This window comes from Lissotriton helveticus, chromosome 10, assembly GCF_964261635.1.
Source record: "Lissotriton helveticus chromosome 10, aLisHel1.1, whole genome shotgun sequence".
NCBI classification, from domain to species: Eukaryota; Metazoa; Chordata; class Amphibia; order Caudata; family Salamandridae; genus Lissotriton; species Lissotriton helveticus.
The window spans coordinates 896,342,179-896,370,073 of NC_136071.1; the positions used below are offsets into that span (position 1 = coordinate 896,342,179).

Sequence of the window (27,895 nt, forward strand, 5' to 3'; positions counted from 1 at the left end):
TTCGCATAAAGGAGTTTGATTCTTTTAACAAACAAAGGGCTTAATCCCATACGAGATAGTATCAGAAATAAGTATGGCCATTCTAGCAAATCAAACGCTTTTGTCGCATCTAAGAAAATGGCTGCAGCCTGGACACAAGGGTGTAGATAATGTATCACTGAGAACAGAGTGCGCAGATTGTGTGACGTCGATCTCCCTGGGATAAACCCTGACTGATCGGGACGAGCAATCATTGGGAGCATTAGTTGGAGAAGATTTGCCAGCAGTTTAGCATATATCTTTACATCAACATTTATTAGAGATAATGGTCTATAAGAGTCCATCTCAGTTTCTACCTTATCTGGCTTTAGCTGGGTTATAATCATCACTTCTCCCATAGACGGCGGCAAGATCTCTGTCTCTAGTGCTTCGTCATACACTGCAAGTAGCCAGGGAGCCAATTCTTCAGCATAAGCTTTATAAATGGGGCCGTTAAGCCGCTTGGTCCCGGGGCCTTATTCAACGGTAAACTCTTTATCACTTGTACTACATCTTCTACCATGACGGGTAAGTCCATATAAGCTCTATGATTTTCATTGAACCATACTAAGGCAATAGACTCCAAAAACTCAAGCATATTTTCAGAGCTCGCCGTTCCGGGTGCACGGTATAGGGTAGAGTAGAAGGTGTAAAATTTGTTGAGTACCTCTGTTTGACCCCTGACAACAACTCCATTAACTCCCCTTATCTTGTGTATAAATGTGGCACTATGGGACTGTCGGAACATACCCGCTAAAGTGCGCCCTGGCCTGTCACCTTTGCCGTATCGCCTCGCCTCTGCATGTTTCCCAAGGAACTTCACCTCACGGTTCGCTTCTTCTTCAAACTCAAGTAGTTTGGATCTCAGATGCCCAGCTGTGGCGGGATCTGACTGTGAATAGAATTGCCCCTCTAATTCCCTAATTTGCTTTTCAAGTTCAACAAGCGTGCCCCTAATTGCTTTAAGGACTCCTGCCTGCCGTGCTATACATTGCCCTCTAATTACAACATTAAACTCGTCCCAGAGCATGGCTTCAGAGTCTACCGATCCAGAATTTAAGGTAAAGTAGTCTATAATATCCAACCATATTTCCTTCTTAAAAGCCTCATCTAGCAATGCGTGTGGAGGCAATCACCGGGTGAATGTGCGCGGGGGTACCTTAGGCAAGGATAATTTAAGCATATGGCGCGAACGCGGTTCGCGCCATATGCGACACCTCCAGTGTCCAGGCGGCAACATCGCGCAAGACTAACCAGAAGTCGAAGCGGTACCAGTCTGCATGTACCCTCTTTGAGCCCAGGGTGGCGCACCCTCCAAATATCCAGTAAATCTCCGTCAGACATTATGTCTTGCATAGCTGCGCTTGTTTGGGGGTGCAATGATCAGGCTGCACTGTGCCTGTCAGCAGTGTCATTGAGAACAGCATTGAAGTCTCCACCCCATAATACAGTGTGACATCCCAGCGCGCTAATCCTGGACCAGACATGTCGGAAAAAGTCAGGGGAGTCATTGTTCGGGCCATATACAGCTACTAACGTTACCTCGCTTCCACCCAGCCGTCCATTCAGTAGAACAAACTGCCCTTCCAGGTCTACATAAGAAAATCCACATTTCCAATCTACACCTTTCTTTATAAGTATGGCCACACCACATGCGTAGTTAGAGTAAGCAGCCGAGTATAGCTCACCCCACCTGCCATGTCGTAACCGCTGTGACGGTGTCACATTAAGGTGTGTTTCCTGCATAAAGCAGATGTCTATCTTATGCCTGGTCAAATAGGCGTGTACCAGGCTAGCCTTTCTTCCATCATTTAATCCCCTTACGTTCCCGGTTAGGATATTTAATGTGTTTGTGCGTGTTTCCATGAAATAAGATCACATCTGAATGTCCTGCCTGACCTATGCACACCAAAAAAATGACGAGGCATCTTTACCATCTTTGCCACTGCTGTATACTGGCATAGAAATAAACATTTATCCTTAGAACCCGCCCACCATCCACTCCAACCCCCCAATCAGGTTGTAGTATACCCCTCCCAACAGCAACTATATGCATTAACAAGTAAAATATAGGGAACCTTCCCAGGAGGGCAAGGTTAAGCCGGCATACTCGCGCAGGGTGGCCGGGATATGTGTGCATAGGCTAAACACTGCGTCTGCTTAGATCATTTAAACGTTTGCTCTATCCCCCTAGGGGATCATCAGGCACATCGGAGTGATACATTTAGTTTCAATGTAGGTGGAACAGAAGAAAGCACCACATATCACAGGTCATTACAGCATTACTATGATGTGGTAAAGCAGCATTTTTAATCATTGTCACTCAGCCTGCCATCGGAGTGTTTTTCCTTCTCACCTCGCCCTTTAGGTGCTTTACCGACAATGTGTTTAGCAAATTTAAGTGCAGATTTTGCGTCTGTAAAATAATGTGTAGTTCCATTGTGTGGTACTTTTAGTTTAGCCGGGTATAACAAGGAGTATGGTATCTGCGCTTGTAGCAAGAGCCGCTTTGCTGGGAGGAATTCTCTCCGAGCCGCCTGCACCATCGGGATGAAGTCTGGGCAAAAGGATATGGTGTTTCCTTTATGCGTGATCTGACCCTTTTCCCTCGCCAAGCGCAAAATTAGGTCACTATCTTAATAGTTCAATAGTTTGGTCAGTATTGGGCGGGGTGTACCGCCTACAGGTGGTTTTGGGCCCAAAGATCTATGAGCCCTTTCCACCACAAATACCTTGGATAAATGAGGGTTAAAGAGCTCGTGCAGGAGGTCCGAAACAAAGTCTTCCATTTTCAAGTTCGCTGTGGTTTCCGGAATGCCGGTGACGCGGAGGTTGTTCCTTCGAGACCTCGCCTCTAAATCATCATTCTTTGCTCTAATGATGCCCACTAGCTTGTCCATTTGTAAAAGTTGTTCTTTCGAATCAGTTTGAAATTCGTGGAATTATGTATGTCTATTTTCCAGACCATCCAGCCTTGTTTCATGTGTGGTCACCTGTTTCTTCACGCTTTCCAACTGCATAGTTAGCGTGTCCAAATTAGTGTCGATGTTGCGGAGACTCGTGCGCATCTCTAGTAATAGCGACCTCAGATCTTCTCCGCCATCTTCGGATTGCATGTCTTTATCTGAGCCACCTTGTTCCCCAGTGTCAGTGTCCACTTGTTTAGCCGAGCGTCTGTTGTCAAAAGTGATTTTCGATTGCTTGGCGTCTTATTTACCCATGGCGTCACAGATTAACAGGGCGCGTCACACTTATATCTCCAAATGGCAGTCCTGTGTGGAATGCACCTACTCCGAGCTCAAGCTATGGTACCGGCCAGCGCACCCCACAGCCAGCGATGTCCCCCTCAGCACAGTGTCCTGCTATAATTTGCGGCCTAGCCAGTCATTGCATGGGAGTGCGCCCTACCCCGCGCCAACAATATTATGCGTGCCCTATTACAGATCCACCTCGTCACTGATTGCACAGTTATTATATTGCGGCAAGTAATTGGCGTCCCAAGCCCAATAGCTTAGTCTCGGCATGACAGCAGCAATGTACATTTAGGATGTGGCATTGTAGTGTAGTTCCTATATTCCCAATAGGCTCTGCGCATTGGAATAACATAAACGATAGTTTAGACGTAGGACTTAGGTCGACTAGGTCTCTATTGAATATGTTAGACTTAATTATAAATGCCAGCTAGCTCAGAGGTCACTAGAAATTTTCTCGAATTCACAAGAAGGGATTAGTTTCTGACAACCGCAAAAACATGACAACTTTGCTCCCTCAAGAATAAGGAGTATACCTCCAAAGTCGCGGAAACAATAGATAGCTATTTTACTCAGTCAATCGTGCATGCTTAGTTTCACCAGAAGTGCAGAGAAACAGAGAGACTGGCGTTTTCAATAAAAGAGGTTATTTATTGAACAGTCTTCTTTCTCATGCAAGAGAAGTGAATTGCTACAATCGCAATACTTGTCATAAAGTAAAGTGCGTACAGTAAAAGGAGTATTATAAAATGCTACTGTAAAAGCATGGTATGGTTTCTAAGCCATACGGTGTTTAAAATGGATAAAATACATACAATGATAAAATAATGACTAAACGTACTCAACTGGTGCTTCTAAGATACGCCTACCCCGGTGTACCTAACCTAAGCCTAGTACATGGGAAGGAGTAAGTGAGATGTAGTTTGAGTTAAGATAGTTTCTGCCAAGAATCTAAATCAAGAATTTTCTAAGGGTCTAATCAGCTCTGTACCTTGGTTATAGAATGAAGGAGGTCTTGTATCTCTCTCTCAGGACTCGATTTCCCAGCAACCCACAAGGGTGACAGGGAAACACTGGAGCTGGATTTCTCGGCAGGGGAAAAGACAGCGTCTCTCTCAGTGCGTCAGCGGGAGGGTCGGCTTCCTTCGGCACTTGCTACAGCAGGGCGTCGGGCAAGTAGATAGTCGATCTGCTCCAAACCACCTTGTGTTTTGCTAGGGCAGATGCTGGTATATTTATACCTGGAAGGTGCAGAGTTTGACGTAAGGTTGGACATAAGACGTCACTAAGAACTCGCAGGTCTGTCAGGACTCCGGGAGTTCTAGGACAAATCAATACAGAAGCAGGGGGAATTCCCGGGCTGCTGGAGGCTTGGTTTATCTAAGAACACGTTGTGCTTTCTAGGAGTCTATGGGAGTAGCCTTGCCGTATTTGGACTGCATTGGCTATGTCTTAATATGGGTATGATTCTTATGCCTATATAAGGATATGATTTGATATAACCACATAAGGGCGGGAATAGTTAACTAGAGTCCTAGATTTGTCTACAACAGCCACTCCACGTATAATGTCCATCTTTACTAAATACTAAGCAATTTGAAACATATCTATGCATGTGTTTTCCATCCCACCCCAAAATACATAAAATGTATTTGAAATGGTATAAACACGAAAAATTTGTATTATACTGTACGTTTTCAAGCAATGGTATCATTCAGATAATATATTTTTAGTACATTGGAATATTTACTGAATGAAGCACGAAATTTACATTTATGAAATGGCTCTTAATACAGAAGAGAGGGTCAAGACCATTTCATCACATATTTATACAAGACTATACATGTGCTAGAGGCTAAGTAAAAATATTGTCTCTAGAGTTTTCAAAAATAGAAATCTTGTTCTCTAAGAATAGTTCTACTTTAAGCAGAGGATCATGTGCCATAAGGTAACGTGGAAAAATATAATTTCTCTTTCAGGGAAAAAAATAGTTCCAGAGTTTTTAGAAGTTCTGTTTATCAAAACTGAAGGCCGAATTCAGAGTTCAGGGAACGCTGTGTGCTCGTGTTTTCAAAAGCTATTCTCGTTGTTAGGAGAGAACATTAACTCAGATAGGCTGGCAAAGAATTTGTCTACAACAGTAGGTGAAATTTGGACCATGTCCGAAAAAGTAGAAATAGTGCATATGTGAGATGCATTGCCGTCATCGGTGTCTAGATCAGTAATGGTCACAGAAGGTTGTACCTGTGTGCCGCTTTCATCTCGTACCTCACCGCCACCTAGTCGTAATGGTGAGGTCTCAACGAATGCCGTCATCAGAATAGGTAGCCGCTGGGGACAACACGTTGCATGAGTCGTTACCGAATCAAGCAAAGTATCGATATCCATAGGTACTGCTGATGGGAGTGTGAGACAGACGTCTAACACGCATTCTTCTCCACAGAGCAGGCATCGTAGAACAGGTAGGATGCAATCTTGCAAGATTGGTCTGAACGAAAGAAACCAGGTAGTATTCAGATCTCGTAGCCGAGCCAAGCCGAGGACTTTAGTAATCCGATCTCGGTATCGCATTGATAAGAGCGTTTCTTCCATTGTAGCCTGAGTTTTGTCTGTGACTGGACTTGCCATATCGGAGCAGAAGGAACAAAAATAAGATTCCTGCTACGAGTTCCAAGATGAGAGGCAGGCCGCTGAACACAGAGTGCACGAAATTCGGGAAGATGCTCAGGACTGCTTCAAAGGGTGCTAACAGTCCCGAAAAAATTTATTTAAATACATGTGTGATGCCACTGGTATCAGACATGTTTAAGATTTGACTTAACATTTCTACGAAATGCACGGGGCAATTTGTTGATAATAATGCATGTATTTCTGCTGCTGTCCTTGCGACTTGCAGATCATACGTTTCTCTTGACGAGGTTAAAGGCACAGTTGTTTGTAAAAGAATGGACTTCATTCTGCTTAAAGTATCAATTTGAATAGAAGAGATATTCAAAGAAGGCCATATCGTTGCCTCCTTGTCTGGCTTGCTGTTTGGATACAATACTTGCATACAGCAAGTGACCCTGGATGTAACACTGACGAGATCGGCCGTTCCTAGCAAAATGCCACAACAGCCTTGGTCACTTAACATAACGTAACTGCCGTTGGAAAGTTGTCTGAAAAAAGGCTCTATTTATGTAGCAGGGGTGCCGTGCAGGTGGCATGAAAGGTTATTTGATGAACCTTTGCAGGCTCCATGCAAGTTAATTCCTTTACACAGAAGTGTACCGCTCAGTGAATTTTTACAGTTGTTACCACTAAGAAATACCTCTTTTTCCCCCCACTCCAACATCTATGTGTGTAAGGTAAATTCCAGGTTGACTTGATGTATCCTTTACCCAACCTTTCATACAGGCCCGCTGGTATGTGCTTTTGGCAATATTGAAACTGAAAAGTCGTTATCGGAATTGTAATGGTGTCATGTATTATCCATTCAATGACAGGTTTTTCGGAGATTGTCAATGGTAATCTTTCTAGTTTTTCAATGCTCAGCACCGTATAGTCTGCCCCTCTTTGTGCCAAAGAGATTTGTTTATCTGTAAGGTTAAAGACAGAAAACAATGATGTTGTGTTGATTAGACGCCATGGCACGTAGCCTGAACGGAGATTTTGTAACGTCCAGCCTAACTGTACAATAGAACGTAATTGGGACTAGCCATGTTGTAACATTAGCATATCCTGTTCTATTACATCAAATGCTGTCCAGTGAATAAATTCTGGAGGACAGAGTCGTTAACCCATTGTCCACTACAGATAATGTTTTTTCTAAATTAATACGATCAATTTCTCGTATTTTTTCAGCAGTTTCAATTTGCGTTACTTTCCAAGCTTCGTTGTAAACACCATATTTACCGGCGTATATGAAACGTTTTTGACGCTGTTTGCGAGGTCCCAATAAGAAATCTCGCAAGTCAGCACCTTCTTTAAGTAAGGTCAAGTGTTGCTTAATTTCAGGTAGTGTGGATTTCTGTAGCCATTCGAGGCATAGTTTTCCTACACTGTATGTCGTTATTATCCCTGGATGTTGTCCCTGGGAATATCTTGGGTCTGGCCTGTTCTGTTTGAACCCCTGTGTTTTGTTCAGGAATCTATCTTGACAGTTATTAGTGTCTGCGGGCCAGATCAACCATTTTTTCCAATTAAGATTAGTTCTATTTTGGTGTAAAATATGGGATACGTCTATCTCCACATCTGTAGTGCTATTACTATCAGGTATGGGCTTTGGTATAGACGGTTTGTTTAAGTCCTTTATCCTGGCTAGGCCAAGACAGGTTGTTTGTTGAATGGTGTAATTCAGGAACATTATCTGTTCTGGGATCATGCAGGCTCTGAATAATGATTCTAAACCTTGTACCTGCCAGTCTTTTGTACCCCAGACAGTTTTTGCTTCAATGTTGTTTTTCCAAAATTCAAAACCAAATGTAGACAATTTTTCATAACATTTTGCAGAATATATCAGTTTAGTATTTGTCAACATGTTTTTCATTCCTGTCTTATTTATAATCTTAAAATAAAACGTTTCAGGATCAGTGTTATTAAACCCTGAGAAGTATGGGAATTTCTCATAAAATGTTTTCGAGCTGCCTTTTGGCGGTGTTGGACAATGTTCCCATTGATTATAAGTGAAAACATTTCTAGGATTAGCAGATTTATGCAAATAGTGGTGCCCATAATGATTAAAGCGACACATTTCTTCATAATCTGATGAACCTTCTGAATAATCATGTTCTGTAAATTTTGCTGACATTTCTAAGTCTGACATCATATTATTAATAGTTTCAAAGTCCCAATCATCAGAGAAAGCGCTAGGTGATACAAAGTCACTTAAAGAAACCTTGAACTGATGTAGATATTCCAAGAGTTCAACCGGGCCCTCGATGTCGTAATCAGTAGCGTCCCATGCTACACCACCAGGTAGAGGAATGGCTGTGATGTTTACTGATGATAGTTCTCTTTTTTCAATCTGAGAAGATCTGTGAGGCTTTAGAACCAAGTTGATTTTCTGACTTGCTGTGTCCATTGTACTGTATTTTCCAACAATCATTCTTCCCAAGCTTAAAACCAAAATGAGCCAGAGTAGGAGGAAAAGTACACCTAACATAATCCAGAATTCAATCCATGGTGAAATCAGATATGTTTCTCCAAGTTGATGAAAGAGTTCAGTTATTTTGTCTTTGAAAGTTGTATTTGCTGGCTTTTCTTCATGTTCACTTGGATCTTCAGAAAAGTAATCGAAATTGATGAAGTAGCCAGATGCAGTTCTGTCAATTGTTGGAATTGCTTCCGGACTTTCATTAATCTTTGCATTTGTATGGTCAGAGGCTACATCATTGTAGACAGGTATTTCTTAATGAGCTGTTGCATTTTGGATTTCAAGAGGCACAAGTTCCATGGCTTTGTTGCATAGTCCTTCTTTATTCACTGCAGGTTTATCAAATGTGATTAGTCTCTAAGTTTGAACCTCTTGAATTGTAGCAAGGTTTGGTCTTCTGCTACATCTTGGGAGTCCACTGGGCCTACTACTTATAATTGGCCACATGATTGTGGTTTTACCATGTCAAGTGATACAACTCTGTTCTCCGCAAGGGGCGGTAGTACTACTGATCTTGTTCCGCAGATTGCTAAGACAGGTACTGCTTTCCTGTAAGAAGGCCCAAATTCCTTCTTCACCGCGATCTTTTCTTTGACCAGATCCCCAATCTTTGGAATCCAGACAGGTCTTGCTGGGACAGGTGGTTTTTCTTCAGTGGCCGTTCGCTTTAGCTTTGTGTTACTTAGACTTATTCTTGTCTCATTTAAGTCCTGTAAAACAGCCAAACGATCTTTGATATCAAAGGTTTTTTGTTCCACCACTGAAATCTGACTATCAAGGTCTTCGATTATCATTCTTGTACCAAACAAAAGTTCATACGGAGTGATTCCACCCAGAGAATGTCTTGGCAGATTATTAAGACTACGTTGGACACTTATTAGATGTTTGACCCACCCATCACCCGAACCTAATACCCTCGCTGTTATAGATTGCTTTATGTCACAGTTTTTTCTCTCCACTACCGCATTTCCCTCAGGATGGAATGGACTAGAGTACCGCAATGCAATGCCCAAGCTGGCCATGGCCTCCTTGTAAGCTCGAGAACTAAACGCAGGACTCTGGTCAGAATGTAGCATGCCAATTGCGTATGTGCCGATAAAGACTCGCAAATCTTTTATAACAGTTCTGGCGTTAGCCGAGCGCTGGGGCCACATCCAAATGAATCTCGTCTTAATATTTATGGGATTGCTTCTTTCCGTGTGGACGTCTGCGTGTAGATAGCCTAATGCTGTCTAAGAGAGGTGTTGGGGCTGGTCTTACTGTGCCTGAGTCTGGTATCTGGTCCGGTTCACAACTGCGATCTCTGTTGCAGTCCTGACAATCTAATGCAAAGTTATAAGCATGCACGCTCATCCCCGGCCACCAGTATTTTGATTGCAATTCTATTAGAGATTTCAAGATCTCTTGGTGCCGTAGACCCATTCCCATGTGTGCTTCTTGAATCAAGTAAGCCCTCTGGTTCGTGTTTGGGATTACTCTGTCCCCCACTCCAGGGATTCGAGCAAAAGGAATGGAGTTCGCATCAATTATGTATGTATTATTGAGTGGATATTTAGGAGGTAATGCCGCAGAGTCGCCTTTTAATAAGGCTTTTACTGCTAGCATGGTTTCTCCATCTATTTGTTTTTTAGAACGCTTTTTTGTAGCTACGGAAGCCGGTTGAACAGCTGCTGTTGTGGCTTTGTTAGCCAATTAATTCCCTGCAACGTGAACGCCATCACGTTGAAGACTCTGAGTATGTATCACGTGAGTCTTTCGTAGTTCTTTCTGTAAAATAACTACTTGTTCCAATAGTTTTTTATGCTTTATTGTGACACCTGTCTCATCTTTGTAACCATTTTCAATCCAGGTCTGCATGAAATCATTGTAAGACTGGACACAGAAATGCGAATCGCACACTATTAGTGTGGGGAATTCGCGATCAGCATTCTCAAGCGCCATCTTTAAAGCTTGTAGTTCAGCTCGCTGAGCTGTACAGTTTCTGAATGATTCGGTTTTAGTGACCATTGGTTTGAATTTACCTATGCGCCAGCGACCTTTAACAATCGCGCATGCTGCATTGTAAACTTGTTTATCCACAACGTAGTGTTGTGCAGATCCGTCTGTGTAGATTACACAGGCGTACTGTTCGAGAGGCAGAATTTCGATCGACAGAGGACATTCATGTCCGTATTCTAGATGTTCTAGCTTTTTCATTTTGGGATCAAATGCGTGTATCACGTCTGTTGCAGCAAGAGAATTAACCCATTGTATCCATTTCGGATGTAAAGCTTTAGCATTCGGAATGCTCGGTCTTGTTACTGCCACAAGGGCTGATACTGCTGTTAAAACAGATATGCTATTCCCTTGGACTAGGGCTCTTTCTTTTGCTACAGCAATTTGGACCGCAGTCAGAATTTTTTCAGTAGAACTGAATTTCATTTCAGCTTGTGTGTACAAGTGTGATTTATAAGCTATTGGTACCGTTTCTCCCTCATTAGAGGTCAGGTACGTAAATCTGCATCTTCCCGGGATGACTCGGATTACAAGGTTGCGTTCGTTTGCGCGTGTTTGCAGTTTTGTTTTAGTTAACATGTCTGTTTGTATTGATCGTAAAATTTGTGTGTGTTTCTGTGTCCAATTAATTGGTTTGAAATCAGGTTTTATTAATTCGTAGAAGGGTTTAACCCTCTCTGCGTAGTTTAGAATGTAAGTTCTTCCGAAATTCAGGAAACCTAGAATTGATTGTAAGTTTTTCAGCGTTTTTGGAGCTTGGAGTACTGCACACTTCTCTAAGAAGTTGTCTGCTAGGCTTTTGCCTTCACTTGATAACTAATATCCTAAAAATAGGACAGTGAGGTGGGCAATTCATGATTTTTTAAAGTTAAATTTGTACCCTTCAGATGCGAACCCAAGTATAATGGTGTTCACTCTTTTCAAATGTGTCTCCAGGTCATCGTCTGTAAGATAGATGTCATCGACATAAGATAATGCCTCATCATCATACATTTGTAGTAATTCTGTTACCTTGGCTGAAAATAATCCTGGGCTGTTCTTGAATCCCTGGGGGAGACGACAAAATTGCACTGGGCCCCCATACTGGAGAAAGCGGTCAAATACCTGCTTTCTGGTGCAATGTTTTGACAGACGAAACCATTTGAAATATCTAATGTTGTTTTATATTTTTTGCGCACTATGTTATTCATTAGTGCTGCACTGTGTGAGTTTTGTACTGCAAATGTTTTGCAACAAGAGTTCAGGTGTCTGTAATCCAAAACTAGACTATATGAATCGTCCGGTTTGGAGACAGGAAACAAAGGGTTGTTCATTTGTGAGGTGCATGTTTCAAATTTGTGAGGAGCATGTTTCAATCACCCCCTGGTATTCAAGTTGATCTAAGATCTCCCTGACTTGTTTTTTTAGCTTCTTGCTTAACAGGATACTGCCTCTGTGCAGTAGGTTGATTTTTTAACTGAATTTTATGGTGAGGAGAATCCTCATCCCATCCTACACTATTTTTTATATAATGCAGGGGCTTGGGCCACTGCCCATTTTCTAGCATGTGTGTATTTTTTATGAATTGGAATGTGATTTGAGAAGGCAGGCATAATCATTTCTTCGCCAAGTGGGCACTCCCTGACAAACTCTGGTGGCCAGTCTTTCTCTGCTAGAAGGATATCATAGCCTTTAGATAGATTCTCCCAAAAGAGACCTCTTATTTTCCTAGTTTTGTCCCCTTCTATACGTAGTGTTATTTCATATAATTTATGGGGTACACTAACTCTAGTGTCTGCAGTTTCCACCTGAATATATTCATTCGTGTCCACTGTCTCCAGAAGATTCATCAGGATCTTGTGAGCTATGGTCACTTCTGCGGCGCTGTCTAGCATTGTCTGGGCCCATTCTCCGTTCTTGAGTTGTGTCCTTAGAATCCTCGGCATGTTTTATTTTAATACTAGCTACCTTCTTTTTGGAAAATTGTAATTTTTTACTTTGATGAGCAGGTTCCTTGTCTTTGGACTTGACGCGCTCTTCTTTATGTTCTGACCGCCCTCTTCTTTTCGATTTCTCTGAGGAAGTCCTGAAAAGATCGAGAGGGACGTGTATCATTATCTTGATATCTGTCAGGTTTTATTAAATTGTCCCTATCTCTAAGGTTGTATCTTTTTTCAGGGGGCTCCCGTTGTAGAGACCTGTCCCCTCGTCCTGGAGATCTATTTCTCCGTTGGGGAGACCTTCCTCTGGACTGAAACTGTTTTTCTCTGGGAGTGGTTTGTTTATTACCCTCCCACTTCTTTTTTGGAGTAATGACATTATTCTTAATAAAGGTTTTTTCAGGATTTTCAGTTAGTTGTGGTTTTAGTGGTTTCCCACCCAAACTATCTCTACCTAATTCTTCATAGCACTTTTCAATTATTCTGGCAAGTTCAAAAGGTTGGTCTGTTATTTCTGTTTCTTTTCATTTTTGGTGGATCGCCACAGATGCTGCTTCTCCTTTTATGTTGGCTAATAGTATAGCCGAGACTTGCTTAAAGTCTTTCAGTAATTTCATACCTAGATTTAAAGCAGGCTCCGGACCGTATTCATTTTGAATCTGTCTTAGTACGTCTGGTATAACCACCATAGATGGAACACCATGTGTTTTTGTGTATATTGAAGCAAAGACTGTTCCCCAAGTGTCACAGTCCTCCAAATGTAGTGTGATCCCCATTGGTAGACAGATGAGGTGTACTATCAGGAAATACTGCCTCTATTTGAGTAATTTTTTGAGCTAACCAGAACGGAATTTGTTCCTGTTTTGTGGGTAATTTGCCAATGACTGATTGTATAGTCTGTGGTGTAATTTTATTTGTGTTCCCCTGGTGAGGGGTGTGCTGTGGAATTTTTATTGCTGGTTGGACTGTTAAAGTCTGCATGACATATTGGACCAATTGTCTATGTATTTTAATTAATTGTTTTAGCTGAACTAAAAGTTCTCTGTCTGACATTTCTTCAATGTCAGGATGTGGTGTATAGCTGGCTAGAACCGGCCATGTGGCTCCTGGTCTACCAAGTGGACCGAGCCTGGTAATGTGATTTTGATGTTTTAGGGTGCCATTAAACCAGAGCTGATGCTCCTGGTAAGTTAGTGGAATTTCAACGTCCTTGAAAGGAACGTATTCCACCGGAGGTTCCTCTGCTTTGTAGTAGTGGAACTCGTGTGTCACAGCATTTGCTGCTGGAAAAGTTATCCATGAATAGAATACCTCTGTCTGTCGATCTTCTTGTGCCTCTACCACAAATATGACTATACCACCTCTTGATGATATTCCATTATTTATAAGTTTGTAAGTTACACTTCTTCTTATATTTATCGGGATCTTTATTGCATCCAGGTCATTTGGGAGGGCTGTGTCATCTAAGACTGATTGAGCTTCTATTCTAGCTCTTTCCCTTTCGTCGTCACTTTCCGGCTATTTTGCTGACAGAAAGTTTGCAGAGCAAGTTTCAAGGAAACAAAGATTAGGTGCACAATATTTTGGAACACTGTATCCTTCAACGTTGACTAAACCAAAAACTAATTCATAGGATTCTCCTCCTACTAAGTTTTGGCGCATATTAACCTTTCACCCACTCCAGACGTCTATTGGAGTTTTTACGGGGAAAAAAGGGGGTCTGTGTGAAAAGCACGACTGAGTTACTCTAGTATCTAGCGTTAAATTATCGCCTTACCAAACGTTGGGCGCCATGTAGTGTAGTTCCTATATTCCCAATAGGCTCTGCGCATTGGAATAACATAAACGATAGTTTAGACGTAGGACTTAGGTCGACTAGGTCTCTATTGAATATGTTAGACTTAATTATAAATGCCAGCTAGCTCAGAGGTCACTAGAAACTTTCTCGAATTCACAAGAAGGGATTAGTTTCTGACAACCGCAAAAACATGACAACTTTGCTCCCTCAAGAATAAGGAGTATACCTCCAGAGTCGCGGAAACAATAGATAGCTATTTTACTCAGTCAATCGTGCATGCTTAGTTTCACCAGAAGTGCAGAGAAACAGAGAGACGGGTGTTTTCAATAAAAGAGGTTATTTATTGAACAGTCTTCTTTCTCATGCAAGAGAAGTGAATTGCTACAATCGCAATACTTGTCATAAAGTAAAGTGCGTACAGTAAAAGGAGTATTATAAAATAATACTGTAAAAGCATGGTATGGTTTCTAAGCCATACGTTGTTTAAAATGGATAAAATACATACAATGATAAAATAATGACTAAACGTACTCAACTGGTGCTTCTAAGATACGCCTACCCCGGTGTACCTTACCTAAGCCTAGTACATGGGAAGGAGTAAGTGAGATGTAGTTTGAATTAAGATAGTTTCTGCCAAGAATCTAAATCAAGAATTCTCTATGGGTCTAACCAGCTCCGTACCTTGGTTATAGAATGAAGGAGGTCTTGTATCTCTCTCTCAGGACTCGATCTCCCAGCAACCCGCAAGGGTGACAGGGAAACAATGGAGCTGGATTTCTTGGCAGGAGAAATGACAGCGTCTCTCTCAGTGCGTCAGCGGGAGGGTCGGCTTCCTTCGGCACTTGCTACAGCAGGGCGTCGGGCAAGTAGATGGTCCATCTGCTCCAATGCTAGGGCAGATGCTGGTATATTTATACCTGGAAGGTGCCGAGTTTGACGTAAGGTTGGACATAAGACGTCACTAAGAACTCGCAGTTCTTTCAGGACTCCGGGAGTTCTAGGACAAATCAATACAGAAGCAGGGGGAATTCCCGGGCTGCTAGAGGCTTGGTTTATCTAAGAACACGTTGTGCTTTCTAGGAGTCTATGGGAGTAGCCTTGCCGTATTTGGACTGCATTGGCTATGTCTTAATATGGGTATGATTCTTATGCCTATATAAGGATATGATTTGATATAACTACATAAGGGCATACGGCAAGGAGAAGCGTGGCTCAGTGGTTAGAGGCGGCAGACCTGGAAGCTGAGATCGGCCGTGGACCAGGGTTCGATTCCCCGCCTCGGCGGGTCTCGGGCTCAAAAATTCCACGGACTCGACAATTCTCGCTCCGGTGCCTACTCGACTCACGGGGTCACACTCTGCGACTCTGGGCAATAGCTTGCTTAATCTCCACTACGGCCCCTCGCGGCGGGATGCCTTGCTTTCACCTTGTGGATACCCTGCCGGGGTATCTCACAGGGGAATACCAGGACGGGTTCCCTAAGCAAGCGCCTTGAGACCCCTGGGTGATTTGTGCGCTATATAAATCGAAATACATTTACATTTACATTTACATAAATCGGGAATATTTAACTAGAGTCCTAGATTGTTCTACAACAGCATCACGCTACGGACAGCACTTAAATAGGTTACCCAATGTCGCCGCAGAGGTCGAGTCCTCCGGAATCCTCACTGTAAGGGTGTTAGTGGCACGCGGCAACAAGCGCTCTCAGGGTATCCACGGCGTCGCCCTTATCGCACAGTGCAATGAGCCTGGGTCCAAGCTGCAAATGGTATCTGTTGTTCCCACACATTAACAGAAGTCTCTGTGCAGCACTCGCAGGCTACAGGTTCTCAAACACCCGTCGCTAGGGTGGCCCAAAGTACAGTGCCTACACCCTGCAAGCAATCTCCTCCATCCATCCAGTCATTTCAGGCACTCCGGGGAGCCAACAATTATAGTCCGTAGTCCGGGCAGGTATCTCCACCTCCACTGCGCCACTACATATCCAACTCACTAGTCTCAGGTCAGTGCAGTCGTTCGGTGTCTAATATCGCCTCCGGCAGTCACGAGGTCTATTCAGCTCACCTCCACACCGCAATCTATTACCTGACTTTGCCTCTGTAGGAGTAAGTCAGTATGCTGTGTGGCCAGACACCCTTAGCAGCACTTCGCTGTCTGCAGTTTATGCCCCGCGCATTGGCGAGAGGGCAATCTAGCACTCCATCGTGGGCTCACAGGGCGCCGCCATTACCCTCACGGGCGAAGACGCAAACTGGCGCCGGTTATCTCGCGCTTATGAGTAGCGTCCTATGCCACGGTAGCGCCCCGTCAATTTAGGAATTTTAGGGCAGGTTTACGGAGCTCCCCAGGCACAACTGTCTCTTCGCCAGGTTTTGTAACATCCAAACTCCACTCCAGCCGGCATCAGTTCCACGGGCTCGTGCTGCCCCGGGCTCGAGTAGAGAGGCAGCCCAGCGCCCGGTCCGCCCCAGTCAGCTCAGCACAACCGCTCTGCAGCTCCGTTGCTCGCAGCACCGGCAGATCCTACCCGTTCCACATGAAAACGCCACCGCTGTGTGCCCCAGCGTTTCCCCCGTTTGGGGCGGTGTAATAGCGCAGTCACAGCCACACCAGTTCCAGGATTATATCAGGATTTTTATCCCGGCCGAAGGAACTCGCTTAGGAAGCGGCCATTACGCAGCTCAGCCAGCCATGCCCTCCACAATCCCATCATTAATCTCTTTTTAAGAGCAGACCTAAGGAATTATTAGCTAACTGACTAGATATCTCCTCCAACTCACTATGTTAACTCATTAGAAGCATGAAATGAAGAAATATATGTTCATATTTTCATAAGCCAGCTATCATCCTTGGTCTAAAACATTTTATTTTAAACAGCCCAAGTTATAAAGATCAACAAAAATTCTCTCTCTCATTTGGGAAACAGAACCAGGGGCATCACTATGACCGTAATGGGAAAACATGTGTTTTTAACTCAAGACCGGTGGGTACTCTTACCTTGAAAGATAAGCACACCCTCATGACAGTTTGTTTCACATTGCAAATATACATGACTACTTGTATTGATTAGTGTTACTTTTTACAGTGTTTGTATCTTTTTTACGCCATCTATAAAGGGCTCTGGCATCAACTTGGGCATGCTATACAAAAAAGATAAATGTGTTAGCATCCCAGCTGTACTGGTTAGAGATTTACACTCCAAAAAATACATGGGAAACAGTGTTTGAATAATTCTGTTTTCACATTTTGATGGCGCCCAGGAGCTCCTAGTTTTGGACCCCAATCAACGTAACAACCACTGCTATACTGCCTCCCCACAATCCACCAATGGATCTTTCACCTGCCGTCATTTCTCCTGCAACAAAGAACCATTACCCACACCGGAACTCGCATCGCCACCTCCCAGAATACCACAAACACCCCGGAACCACTCCATTACATCCTGTTCAACACCCGATCCCTCTGTAAACACGCCACAGAAAAGTGGGAATCTCTCACCACCCTCTCCCCAGACATTGCCTTCATCACTCAAACTTGGGTCGACCCCTCCTTCGACCTTGACATCGCCACAGCAACACCCATAGGCTACAAGATGATAAACAGTGACTGCACTGACAAACAAGGTGGGGCATTTCCATTCTCTACAAGGAATCCATCTGGTGCATCGCCACCAACGATGACCCTATGCCGTTCATGGAACACCTCAAATTTCAACTACAAAGAGACACAAAGACCACATTCAGAGGCACCCTTGTATACAGATCCCTTGGACCCCGACCGACCTTCTGCGACGCCATCGCCAACATCATAGCCCCCTAGCCATCGACTCCAGCCACTACCTCCGTCTTAGCTACCTCAACTTCCAAGTCAACAATCCAAATGCCGTTAACTCCGCCTCCCTCTTGGTGAACCTGAACAACATCGGCCTCACCCAACTGTTCACCAAACATGCGCACAAAGCTAGACAAACTCTCTATGCTATTTTCACCTCCAACAACAAAATCAAATTCAGCCCCGCCACAAAGCACACTTGGATCGACCACCCTACCGTACATTTCAGCTCAACGCACCACCACCAAGCAAGACAGCTCCTTCCACCGCAGCTGGGGCAAGGTAACAGAGATAACATTGACACTCGCCCTCAGCTCCACAACACCTAAAACCCCAGCAGACCTCAACCAGGCCATCCAGAATTTCTCCGCCTAGATCACTGAATGTGCCAACAAAGTCACTTGACAAAACCTGCAAAATCCAACAAAACCTAAAAAATAAGCCAGCTACTCCTCAGAACTCAGAGCCTCCAAGCGCAACTGCTACCAACTTGAGAAATGATGGCCTGCTTCTAAGAACCCTACCAACAGATCCACTCCACAACTACCACCAGTGCATCAGAGAAGCCAAAAGAGAGGCCATCGCAGCCTGCATCAACAGAGCAGCCAACCACACGAAAAACTCTTCAAATTCCAAACCCGCAGCCAAAGAGAACACCATTCACGCCTACCAAGAACTCTGTAACATCATCTCAGACTACTTCCACAGCAAGATTGCCACCATCTACAACAATTTCGACCCACAACCCTCTAAGCTCAACATCAACGACCCCGGCCAACCAAAGCACACCAGCCAAATAAATACCACCTGGTCCTCGCTCGACACCTAAAAAACCTTGGCCATCATGTCACCATCCACTCCGGGGCACCCACCGACCCCTGCCCCCACCACCTCTTCTACCTCAGGTCTAACTAAATCATCCCAGAACTTACTAGCATCACCAATACATCCACCTCTACTGCAGTCTTTCCAGACAGATGGAAACGTACAGAGGATCAGACCCGCCTAAAGAAACCTTCCGCCGACACCACGGAACTAAAGAATTACCACCCGATCTTCATGTTCCATTATCCATCCAAAGTACTCAAGAAGGCCATCAACCAATACCTGGTCTTTAGAATCCTCCTGGACCATGGAGAAACTGCAGCCCTGATCCGCCTCAACCTCTCAGCAGCGTTCAGCACCGTCTCGCACCGCACCCTCATCAACAGACTCCACAACATTGGTATACGACACAACGCCCTCAAGTGGATCACCTCCTTCATAACAGGATGCAGAGCATCCGGCTGCCTCCCTTCACCTCCAAACCTAGGGACATCATAAGCAGTGTACCCCAGGAATCATCTCTCAGCCCCACCCTCTTCAACACCTTCATGACCACCCTGGCAGACATCATCAGATCCCAAGGCCACAACATAATTTAATAGGCAGATGACACTCAACTTATCCTCGGTTTCTAAAGACTCCTCCACCGCCAGAACTAACTTCTGCAATGCCGTGGCCAATGTAGCTAACTGGTTGAGGCCTTAAACTGAACTTTGACAAAACAGAAGTACTGATCTTCGGGAAGAACACTTCCATCTGGGACCACAGCTGGTGGCCAAAGTAACGTGGGCCCACAGCAACAGAACAAGCCCGCAAACTAAGCATAATCCTCAACAGCTACCCTAAAACGGCAAGTCAATGCAGTCGCATCTGCCTGCTTCTGCAGCCTTCGCACTCTCTACATAATCTTCAGATGGATTCCAGCTGACACTAGAAAAACTTCACTCAGGCCCTTGACTATGGCAACACTGTCTACGCCGGCATCTCCACCCAGCTCCTTAGATTGCTCCAGACCATACAGAATGCGGCAGCCGGACTCCTCCTGGACCTCTCCAAAAGGACCTGCATCACCCTCCACCTCAGACACCTCCACAGGCTCTCCATTTCGAAGAGATTCCAGTTCAAGATCTTCATGCATGCATGCCTACAAAGCCCCACATGATCAAGGAACGATCTACATCAACCATTGACTGAATTTCCATTGAGCCACCAGACACCTACGCTACACGAGCTAGCCCGTGGGCACCCCCCGTATCCACTGTAGCAAGGTCTGGTCCTTATACATTGCAGCCAAGGCCTGGAATGACCTGCCCCTCAATCGCCGAACAGCACCCTCCCAGGAGGATTTCAGAAAGAAGCTCAAGACCTTGCTCTTCCACTGAGTCGTCACTAACCTCAGCGCCCAGATACCCACAGGGGTGTCAGTGCTGTGCTGTACAGTTGCTACATGATTGAGAATCAAAGACAACTACTGAGCTGGCCCCACTATGTCCGAGCAGAGCTCACCTTTTAGTGCGCTTTCAAGTTCAACACCTGTAGCCCCTATGTGACAAGCACCTGGTACTGAACAGGTGCAAAACATGTTGCAGATGCAGATGTGACCGCCACTAGTGTGGAAGTCTGCTTGTATGTGTAAATGAGTATCTGCATAAGTATTGCCTCTAGCATAATGTCTTTGTGTGGTAGTGCAGGTATTTGTGTTTGCTATATCTGCGCAGACACCTAAAAGTATCTGCTCTCTGTCTTTGTGTGCATCTATATATATTTTGTGCCATTGTGTGAAGGCATTATGTAAAATCCAAATTTAAGGACTTTGTTGGTCGTTATAGCAACTGTGGCTACGGTCATTTTACACTTTACTGGGAAGCAATAGAGATGTTATTATTTCCTCATTGTATAGCCCTTGGAAGGATGTCCTATATGGCATTTTCAGTCATTCCTGGCTTTTTGCAATCCACATCACAGTAATCTTAATTTACCAATTTTCACTAGATTGTATTATTTATGCAGTGATTGTAGCACTCACACTTCTAGTGTAGCAAAATGTCCTCTAAATTGAGCCATGTTCAAACCAATGAAATTTACCAATTACCTTCTGGAAAATATTACACAATGGTTTACATATTTTACACAGTTGTATTTTTGGAAGAGAATACTTTAGTATTACTTCTGTTTTGATAATTTCAGCATTTGAGTTGTATTCAAACACCTGTGCAAACCTACAAAACAATTTAAATGTTGAATTATGACATAATGGAATCTGTGCCAATCTTCATTCTAGCTGACTGTAATACCAGCCACAACGTTTTAACAAAGAGCTGCCGATTTTCTGTGAACTATACCATTTATGATGCAGCTTTTCAAAATTGTGAAGCCCCTTGTCCATATTCCAGAAACACGGTGCTCATATTTCATCTGGGCAAATAGGCCATGCTCTGTACTAAGGGTAGTCCCCAGTACCCCCATAAATACAATAATATGGCCTTACTCTGAGTTAAATGTGCCAGAGAAAAAGTCGGCATCTTTCCCTGAGAAAAATACTACTGATATGGAGCCCTGTCAAGTGCCATGCATCAGGCGTCAGATTAACGCGTTTCAGTGTTGTGGTCCCCATCACCGCACTGAAATGCAAAGTACCGCACGTATAGCACCTCAGCTGTCCTTAGTGTTCCTACCACTGTGTGATTGAGCAAGCTAGTGGCAGCGCACAGTCCACACTGCTTGCAGCAAACTTGGGGGTTGGCTCAGCTGAGTTCACTCTAGCTTAGGCTACAATATAACCCATTTACAGACACTGGACATCAGCACGGACGTCACGACTGGTATAAATCTGGAGTTGTGGCGGAGATTAAGGCGGGGCGTCTCTGAACATGGCCGTTGCCCACGTGGTGTGACTGGCTCTCAAGGTGACTTGCATGGGGCATTGTAATTTTTCCACTTTCGTCCCATACAGGAATGTGAGCTTGAATGCACCTCCCAGCAAAGTAGCAGCTCAGGATTGCCATGACAATACACGGCATGAAGCCAGTGACGTTTTAATTTCAACGCCCGTCATGCTTAGGGAAAACTGGACTACAGCTCCCGGAATGCCTAGGCCATCCAGAACTGAAAATATCTCTCCCTTGCTGGCATTGCAAGTTTATGACGTCAAGGAGCTCGACGAGCACAGCATCGAGGTGGTGCAGGCAGGGTTAATGTACAGTGTGGAGGTAGGGGGGATACAATGTTTGTGTTGGTTCATGCAGGGGTTTCTCAGACAGTTTAGTCAGTACATGCAGAGGAAGGATGAGGCACGTGGTTCTGCTTAAGTCCACCCATGGGAGATCTATCCTGTTTTCGTGGGATGTGGGGTAGATGGGGCATATGCAGTATGGCCTCTCAGATCCTGTTTGGTACAGTCGGGTCCCACAATGCCATTTAATTTCAGGTGCTTTGCAGCAGTTTTAAGATCTTCTTAGAGTTTCTTGTTGCTCAAATGGGTATAATTTGGGGTATTTATATGTTTCCCTCCTCTTCATTGCTTGCTTTTGCTCGCGAGAAAGTGACACTCAGTCGTTGACGGTCACTCATAATTATACTTAAATTATTTTTTTTTAAATCACAAATAAGCCATCTGAAACCTTGGCAGCTATACTTTGTCAGTTCTGAACCTGTTACCCGCCATATCATTCAGGAGAATGCATTTTCCCCACTGACTTCAACTGAAGCAGATACAATTTTAAGTAGGAGACAACAAAAAAAGCAATTTTTGCTTAAAGAGTCAGGGGTCACCTGCCTGAATCAGGTCTGTTGGCATGTTTACATCTTGACTGAAGGTCCCTCCCGTAAGTAAAGAAGAAAACTTACGTTACTTTCGGTTGAATACTCAACGTTTCAGAGAATGCAAAAGGGGTGCATCACAGCCCTGCCATGCGCCACACATCAGGCGGTAGACTAACACATTCTAGTGCTGGTGTTCGCATCACCGCATTAGAATGCATTAGTCACGCTTGTAGAGCTCCCTGATAAGCTGTGTGATTCATGAAGTGCTTCAAAAACAGCCTTGTGTGCATCGGTTAATCTGTGCTTTGCCACTCTGCCTGGGAAGCAATTTAGCCTTCTGGTGGGCCTTGGAGACTCATGGTGACCCGGCAAAGTGAGACACATTCTTTCAATCATGTTTCTCAAAATCAAATGATGAGATAGTTCCCTCGATACCCATGACCTGGATCCGCCATCTTGTTGAACTTTGTCCTTTTCTTCGTTCCACTGGGCTCCATCCTGTCGACCTTCAAACATTTATCTTTTGCTGGGCTGCCTTAACTCTAACTCCCCCTCAGGTCCCCCTCTCTCCTCTCACCTATCTCAGCTTCCGACTCTGCCCCCCTTCCATCTCTCTCTACCCCTTTTGTTGTTTTATTTCTCCGTTCATGCCACCTACTAATTAAGCACTCTTCTGTAATAATTAAGCTTTCATCAGTTCCTTGTGTTTCTGTTCCATGGTTTCTCGCCCCTCCCTCCCCCCACTCTACTCTGACACTTCCTGAGCACACCTGTTCACTATCTTGACAGCGGAGTCCGAGCATTATGTACGACGCCCGGTGGAGCTGCTTGGTTCAGCTATTGAGATCAGCCCTGGTCCATCACCTTGGCCGTCACCTACCCAGCCAGACAATGCGCACAGTTTCTCCCTTCCCTACCCCTCCAATGACGAATTTTCTGTAATACTCCCCTTTTTCTTTTCTTTTTAACAAATGTAACATGCTAGCCTGTAACTCTGATCCTCATTATGTAACTTATGTAAAATGTGTAACTAGCAACTCGCTGTTCCGTATGTAAAGCGCTCTGATACCTACGGGTCTAGCCAGTGCTAATAAAACTCAAGATAAATAAACAAATAAATAAATAAATAAATGTTCCTTCTATCAGCCCCGGCCGGCCTCTCTGAAACACACTCGTGGTTGCTGGATCATCCGGCACGGGTGGGGCAGCTAAATTGTGAACACTGAATGGGGGAGTATTTCCTCTGGTCTTTGGCTGGTGTGTGAGGCCTCAGAGCGTGCAAAAGCTATTGCAGTGTGACAGAGTGAGACTCTCCTGAGCGCGGAGAGCTGCCTGTGACTGTCCCTCCGCTCAAGGACAAAGCCTTGAACTGCTGATGCAAGATGCGTTTCAGCTCACAAGAAAGCAAGCCGACCGCTGACAAAGAGGCTAGCCTAGAAGTCACACCCAGGCACTTGTGGACTGTCAGCAGTCAGGCGAATCACGCACTGTGTTCATCCGCAATGAAGTGTAATTGCCTGGGGTGTGACGGACTTTTTTTATGATTTATGTTTAGTTTTTACTTGTTTATCTTTTGCGGAACACAAATCGTCGGTGCTGCATTCCTAACGTCGCACTCAGTATGTTGGACTTGTTCCTGTGTTTTTTTGTTAAACTTGTAATTTTAATAATGGCAGGTCAAACCTAAACTCCGGTATCAAGAGCATGGCACTTTTACAGTGTTTCCGAACGTTCTATGACAGGAAGTGACAAGCATTAGAAAATGCGAGATTTCCATTTCTAATTTAAAAATAAGTTTTACTTCGCAGAATATTGAGTAGAGGTTTTTTAAAGGAGGTTGGGACTTCTGAACTTTTTGAAGGAATTATATCTTTTTGAAGTGCAGTTCTTCAACTGGCTTAAACATAATAAAGTCCCCTGCAGATCAGCATTGCTTCTCTTCTTCTGTGCAGTTCGGTAGAGCACCCTATTGTGCAGAGTAAAATGACGGCAGTTTATAATAAACACACTATTTCATAATGTATGCCCCTAAGAGGTAGGGTATGAGAGCACCATGTGTATAATTAGCTGCTCACGTGAGTACAATCCTTAGCGAGTAGTATAGGGCAGCGTACATTTAGGGGGATCTACGCATCAGTAGAGTCAGCAATGGATATGAAAATATCAGAGGCATCAAACATCAAAGTAAGCATTGCTAAGGCTTTGTGCACAGCTACAAGTATAATAAGGCAAACTCGGGGTATATACGTGCGGAACCTGAGAGGTGGAAGCATTTATCTACTATCTAGTATTGAGGGCAATAAACTATATGGGGATTGCCTGATCAGCGTTAAATATGCATAGACACATCTGTCCAATTGACCTGTTGGAAGGTGTACAACACCTGGTACACACATCTAAGTTTATACAGTAAAAATTCTGTACTTCTTACATAAATGAGAAATCTTTCATGCAGGGTTAAAACCTCAGCACTGAATACAGCTATGTCAATGAGAGGCCGAATCATCATAGTGCCATTAGATTTGCCAGTATTGGGGTGCACAAACATGCTATCAAGAAAGGAGGTAGTACTTAATTTGACTTGCATCGGAGTACGACAAGTAAAGTTAGGTTGCGGGACACTCTACCCGTTCTAGTGAGGCTTTCCATGTACCAAAAGGGCCCTATAGCAGTTTGTATACTTGTTATTTGAGAGCTTCAGCGCAGTGATTGGAACTCCATCTGAAGCCCGGAGTAGCAGACCCTAGGATACCATCTGCCCTACACTCAGCTGTGTGAAAACACCACCCCAGCTCCTTGCCAGGGCAGTGATGTCAGGGGGTGTCTACAGGGCTATTTGAGCTATTGCTCTATGCTGCAGGCTCTATTAAAGGGTGCCTATAGTTTGCAGCAGTTAACCGGACGTCAGAAGACCGACCAGTTCATTGGAGATATGTACTGCTGTCCCAGAGCACGACAGCAGTGTATGCATTTGTGAGAAAACTGGGGGTGGTGCAAGCTGTCGTAATTCACAGGTTTTCACTGAACAGGATAATGAGCTCCCCAGAGATAAAGTAGATCTTCACAAGGGCTCTGAAGGCAGGGTGGCTGGGGCGTCATGAGCTTTGTGGTTCCAAGAAGGGGGATATGGAGAAGAGAGTATTTAACCCCTTGCATGCTGATGACGGCCCCCTTCCGTCATGCACAACGGCACTCGTGTGCTGATGACGGCTGGGGGCCGTCATAAACCCGCCCACTCGCGATACTGCCGCACAGGCGCAGAATCGCTGCAGCATTCAAGGGGTTAAAGGGCTCTCTCAAAAGTACAAGACATAGAGGTGGGCGAGCCAATGAAAGCATGTGCAAGATAACTGGCTCTGGCTCATGCTGAAGTCCACTTGATTCTTTGAACCCCATATCCCTGCTGCAAAGAACATGAACCACACGTTTTAGCAGAACTGTGTATGTTATGAGGGTAGCTGTGAGATACTACTTTTCTCACACAGAGGACATTTGTTTTGTTTATTTGTAGAACTTCTGTCGCACACTGCATCTGGGGCTCACCTGAGGGGTGGAGGGTGCTTTCCCCTTCGGTGCTGATGACAGCTCCCAGTTGTCATCAGTTACAGTGGGCGTGTGCTGATGACGGCCGGGAGCCATCATGACCACGCCCGCGATCGGAATGTGCCGCACAGGCGCAGAATTCCGGCCGCAGCCAGGGGGTTAAAACCAATTGGCAGTGGGGCTGAATTCTTTGTGTGCCCAGTTTTCATGCAACAATAAAAATGTTAAGCTCACTCTCGTGAATAATGGAGGTCAAGATCAGCGTTTTGTCTAGTGACAGTTTTCACGCAAGAACATGAATCATCCATACTTGCAAACATTTATTTTATGAGCATTAGCTGTGAGTTACGGCTTTTCACAAGGTAAGTGCCCTTCCATCACTGTTGCTTTGCAGCAGTAGTTTTAAGACCTTCTTAGAGTTTCTCGTTGCTCAGATGGGTGTCATTTCTTATATGTATGTTTCCCTCGTTTTAATTGCTTCATTTTGCTTGCGAGAAAGTGTATCTCGTAGTCGTTGAATGTCATTTATAATTACATTGAAATTATGAAAATGTCACACATAAGCAATCCCAAACCTTAGCAGCTATGGCATCAAAAATACAACGGGGAATGTTGCTAAAATGCTAAGAACACACAATCGTCTTTCACCATTTGTATCGTTTTGTGGGTTGGGCTTGCTTTTGGCTTTTTACCTCGGGAGTTCTGCTTGTTTTCAAAGTAAAAATCTGCTCGTTTCATCATATTTCAACCTGGCACATTTACCTTGCATATGCAGGGTGCTATAGTTGGTGACTTGCTTTAGTTGGGTGTGCGTGCGCCTGTTGTGTTCCCACAATGCACTGCGCGCCTTGTCTGTTTACTGTGCTCTTTTCAACTATAGTGCCCCGGGCGCTGTTCCCACACCGACTGTGTTTTTGGTATGTTTACGCCCAACATTTACTTCTCTTCTCACTCTTATTCTTAAATCCTTCTCTTAGAGGAGTTCGGTTTGTTTTCTGCTCACCACCCTCGTGGCTCTCCATGCTACCCCTCCCCCATCCGCTCTACTGCTCCGTCACCCTTGTCCCGTTTTCGTCTCATTATATTGCTCCCTCGATCCACTGCTGCTTGGTTTAGCTCTCCTAGCCGCCCGGTCCCGCCCTCCAAACCTTCCGGGGCTCGGCCACCTCCCTCCCGCCCCCAGTCTGCCTGCTGTGCTGAAGTTTCTCGGCCCCCACGCCCTGTGCCGAGCGCTTTGTTTACCTTTCCATCTTTGTCGAAGGGGATGTCCTGGTCTCCAGCCGACAGGTCCTGCTCCGGGTCTCCCTCCTCGGGGTCCAGTGGCGCAGAGCAGACGGTCTCGTAGTCCGGGTAGGGATTGTTGAAGGAACGCTCTTCCATCTCGGACTCGCCCCCGAACTGCAGCTTCAGCCTCTTGGACATGTTCTCTCCCATCACACGGGGAGCCGGCGGGGACAAAATAAGAAAGGCGCTGCCAGCACGGCGGGGAAGAATCAATGAGCCTCCTCGCGCTGGACCGGTGTGATGGCTAGAGGACGCTGGACTCTATCGAAATACATTAAAAACCAAATTTTCAAGGGCAGACTGTTTAAAAACAATCTAGAAGGGGCTGAGCACTAGACCGAAACCACTGCAGACTTCCAATACTCACAAATATTAACCAAGCGCGACACAAAAACGGCACTAGAAATATCGCAATTGCTTGGGTAAAATGCTAGGTATGTGTGAAATACTTAACGTGTCCCTTTCGGAGTACGTGTCCCTTTCGGAGTACGTAACACAACTAGCGCATTGTGATTTTTAAATACAAAAAAGC

The 27,895-nt window shown here is 44.6% G+C and overlaps 1 protein-coding gene across 1 annotated transcript in view; it reads right to left on the minus strand.

Annotated features, from left to right (window-relative positions):
* Positions 1-27,642, minus strand: part of LANCL2 (LanC like glutathione S-transferase 2) — a 282,523-nt gene extending 254,881 nt beyond the window's left edge. Inside the window, exon 1 of the mRNA XM_078663538.1 lies at positions 27,322-27,642. Coding sequence (XP_078519664.1) covers positions 27,322-27,513 — 192 coding nt within the window. The 5' untranslated portion in view covers positions 27,514-27,642. The remainder of the gene's footprint in view (positions 1-27,321) is intronic.
* Positions 27,643-27,895: the final 253 nt, after the last annotated feature.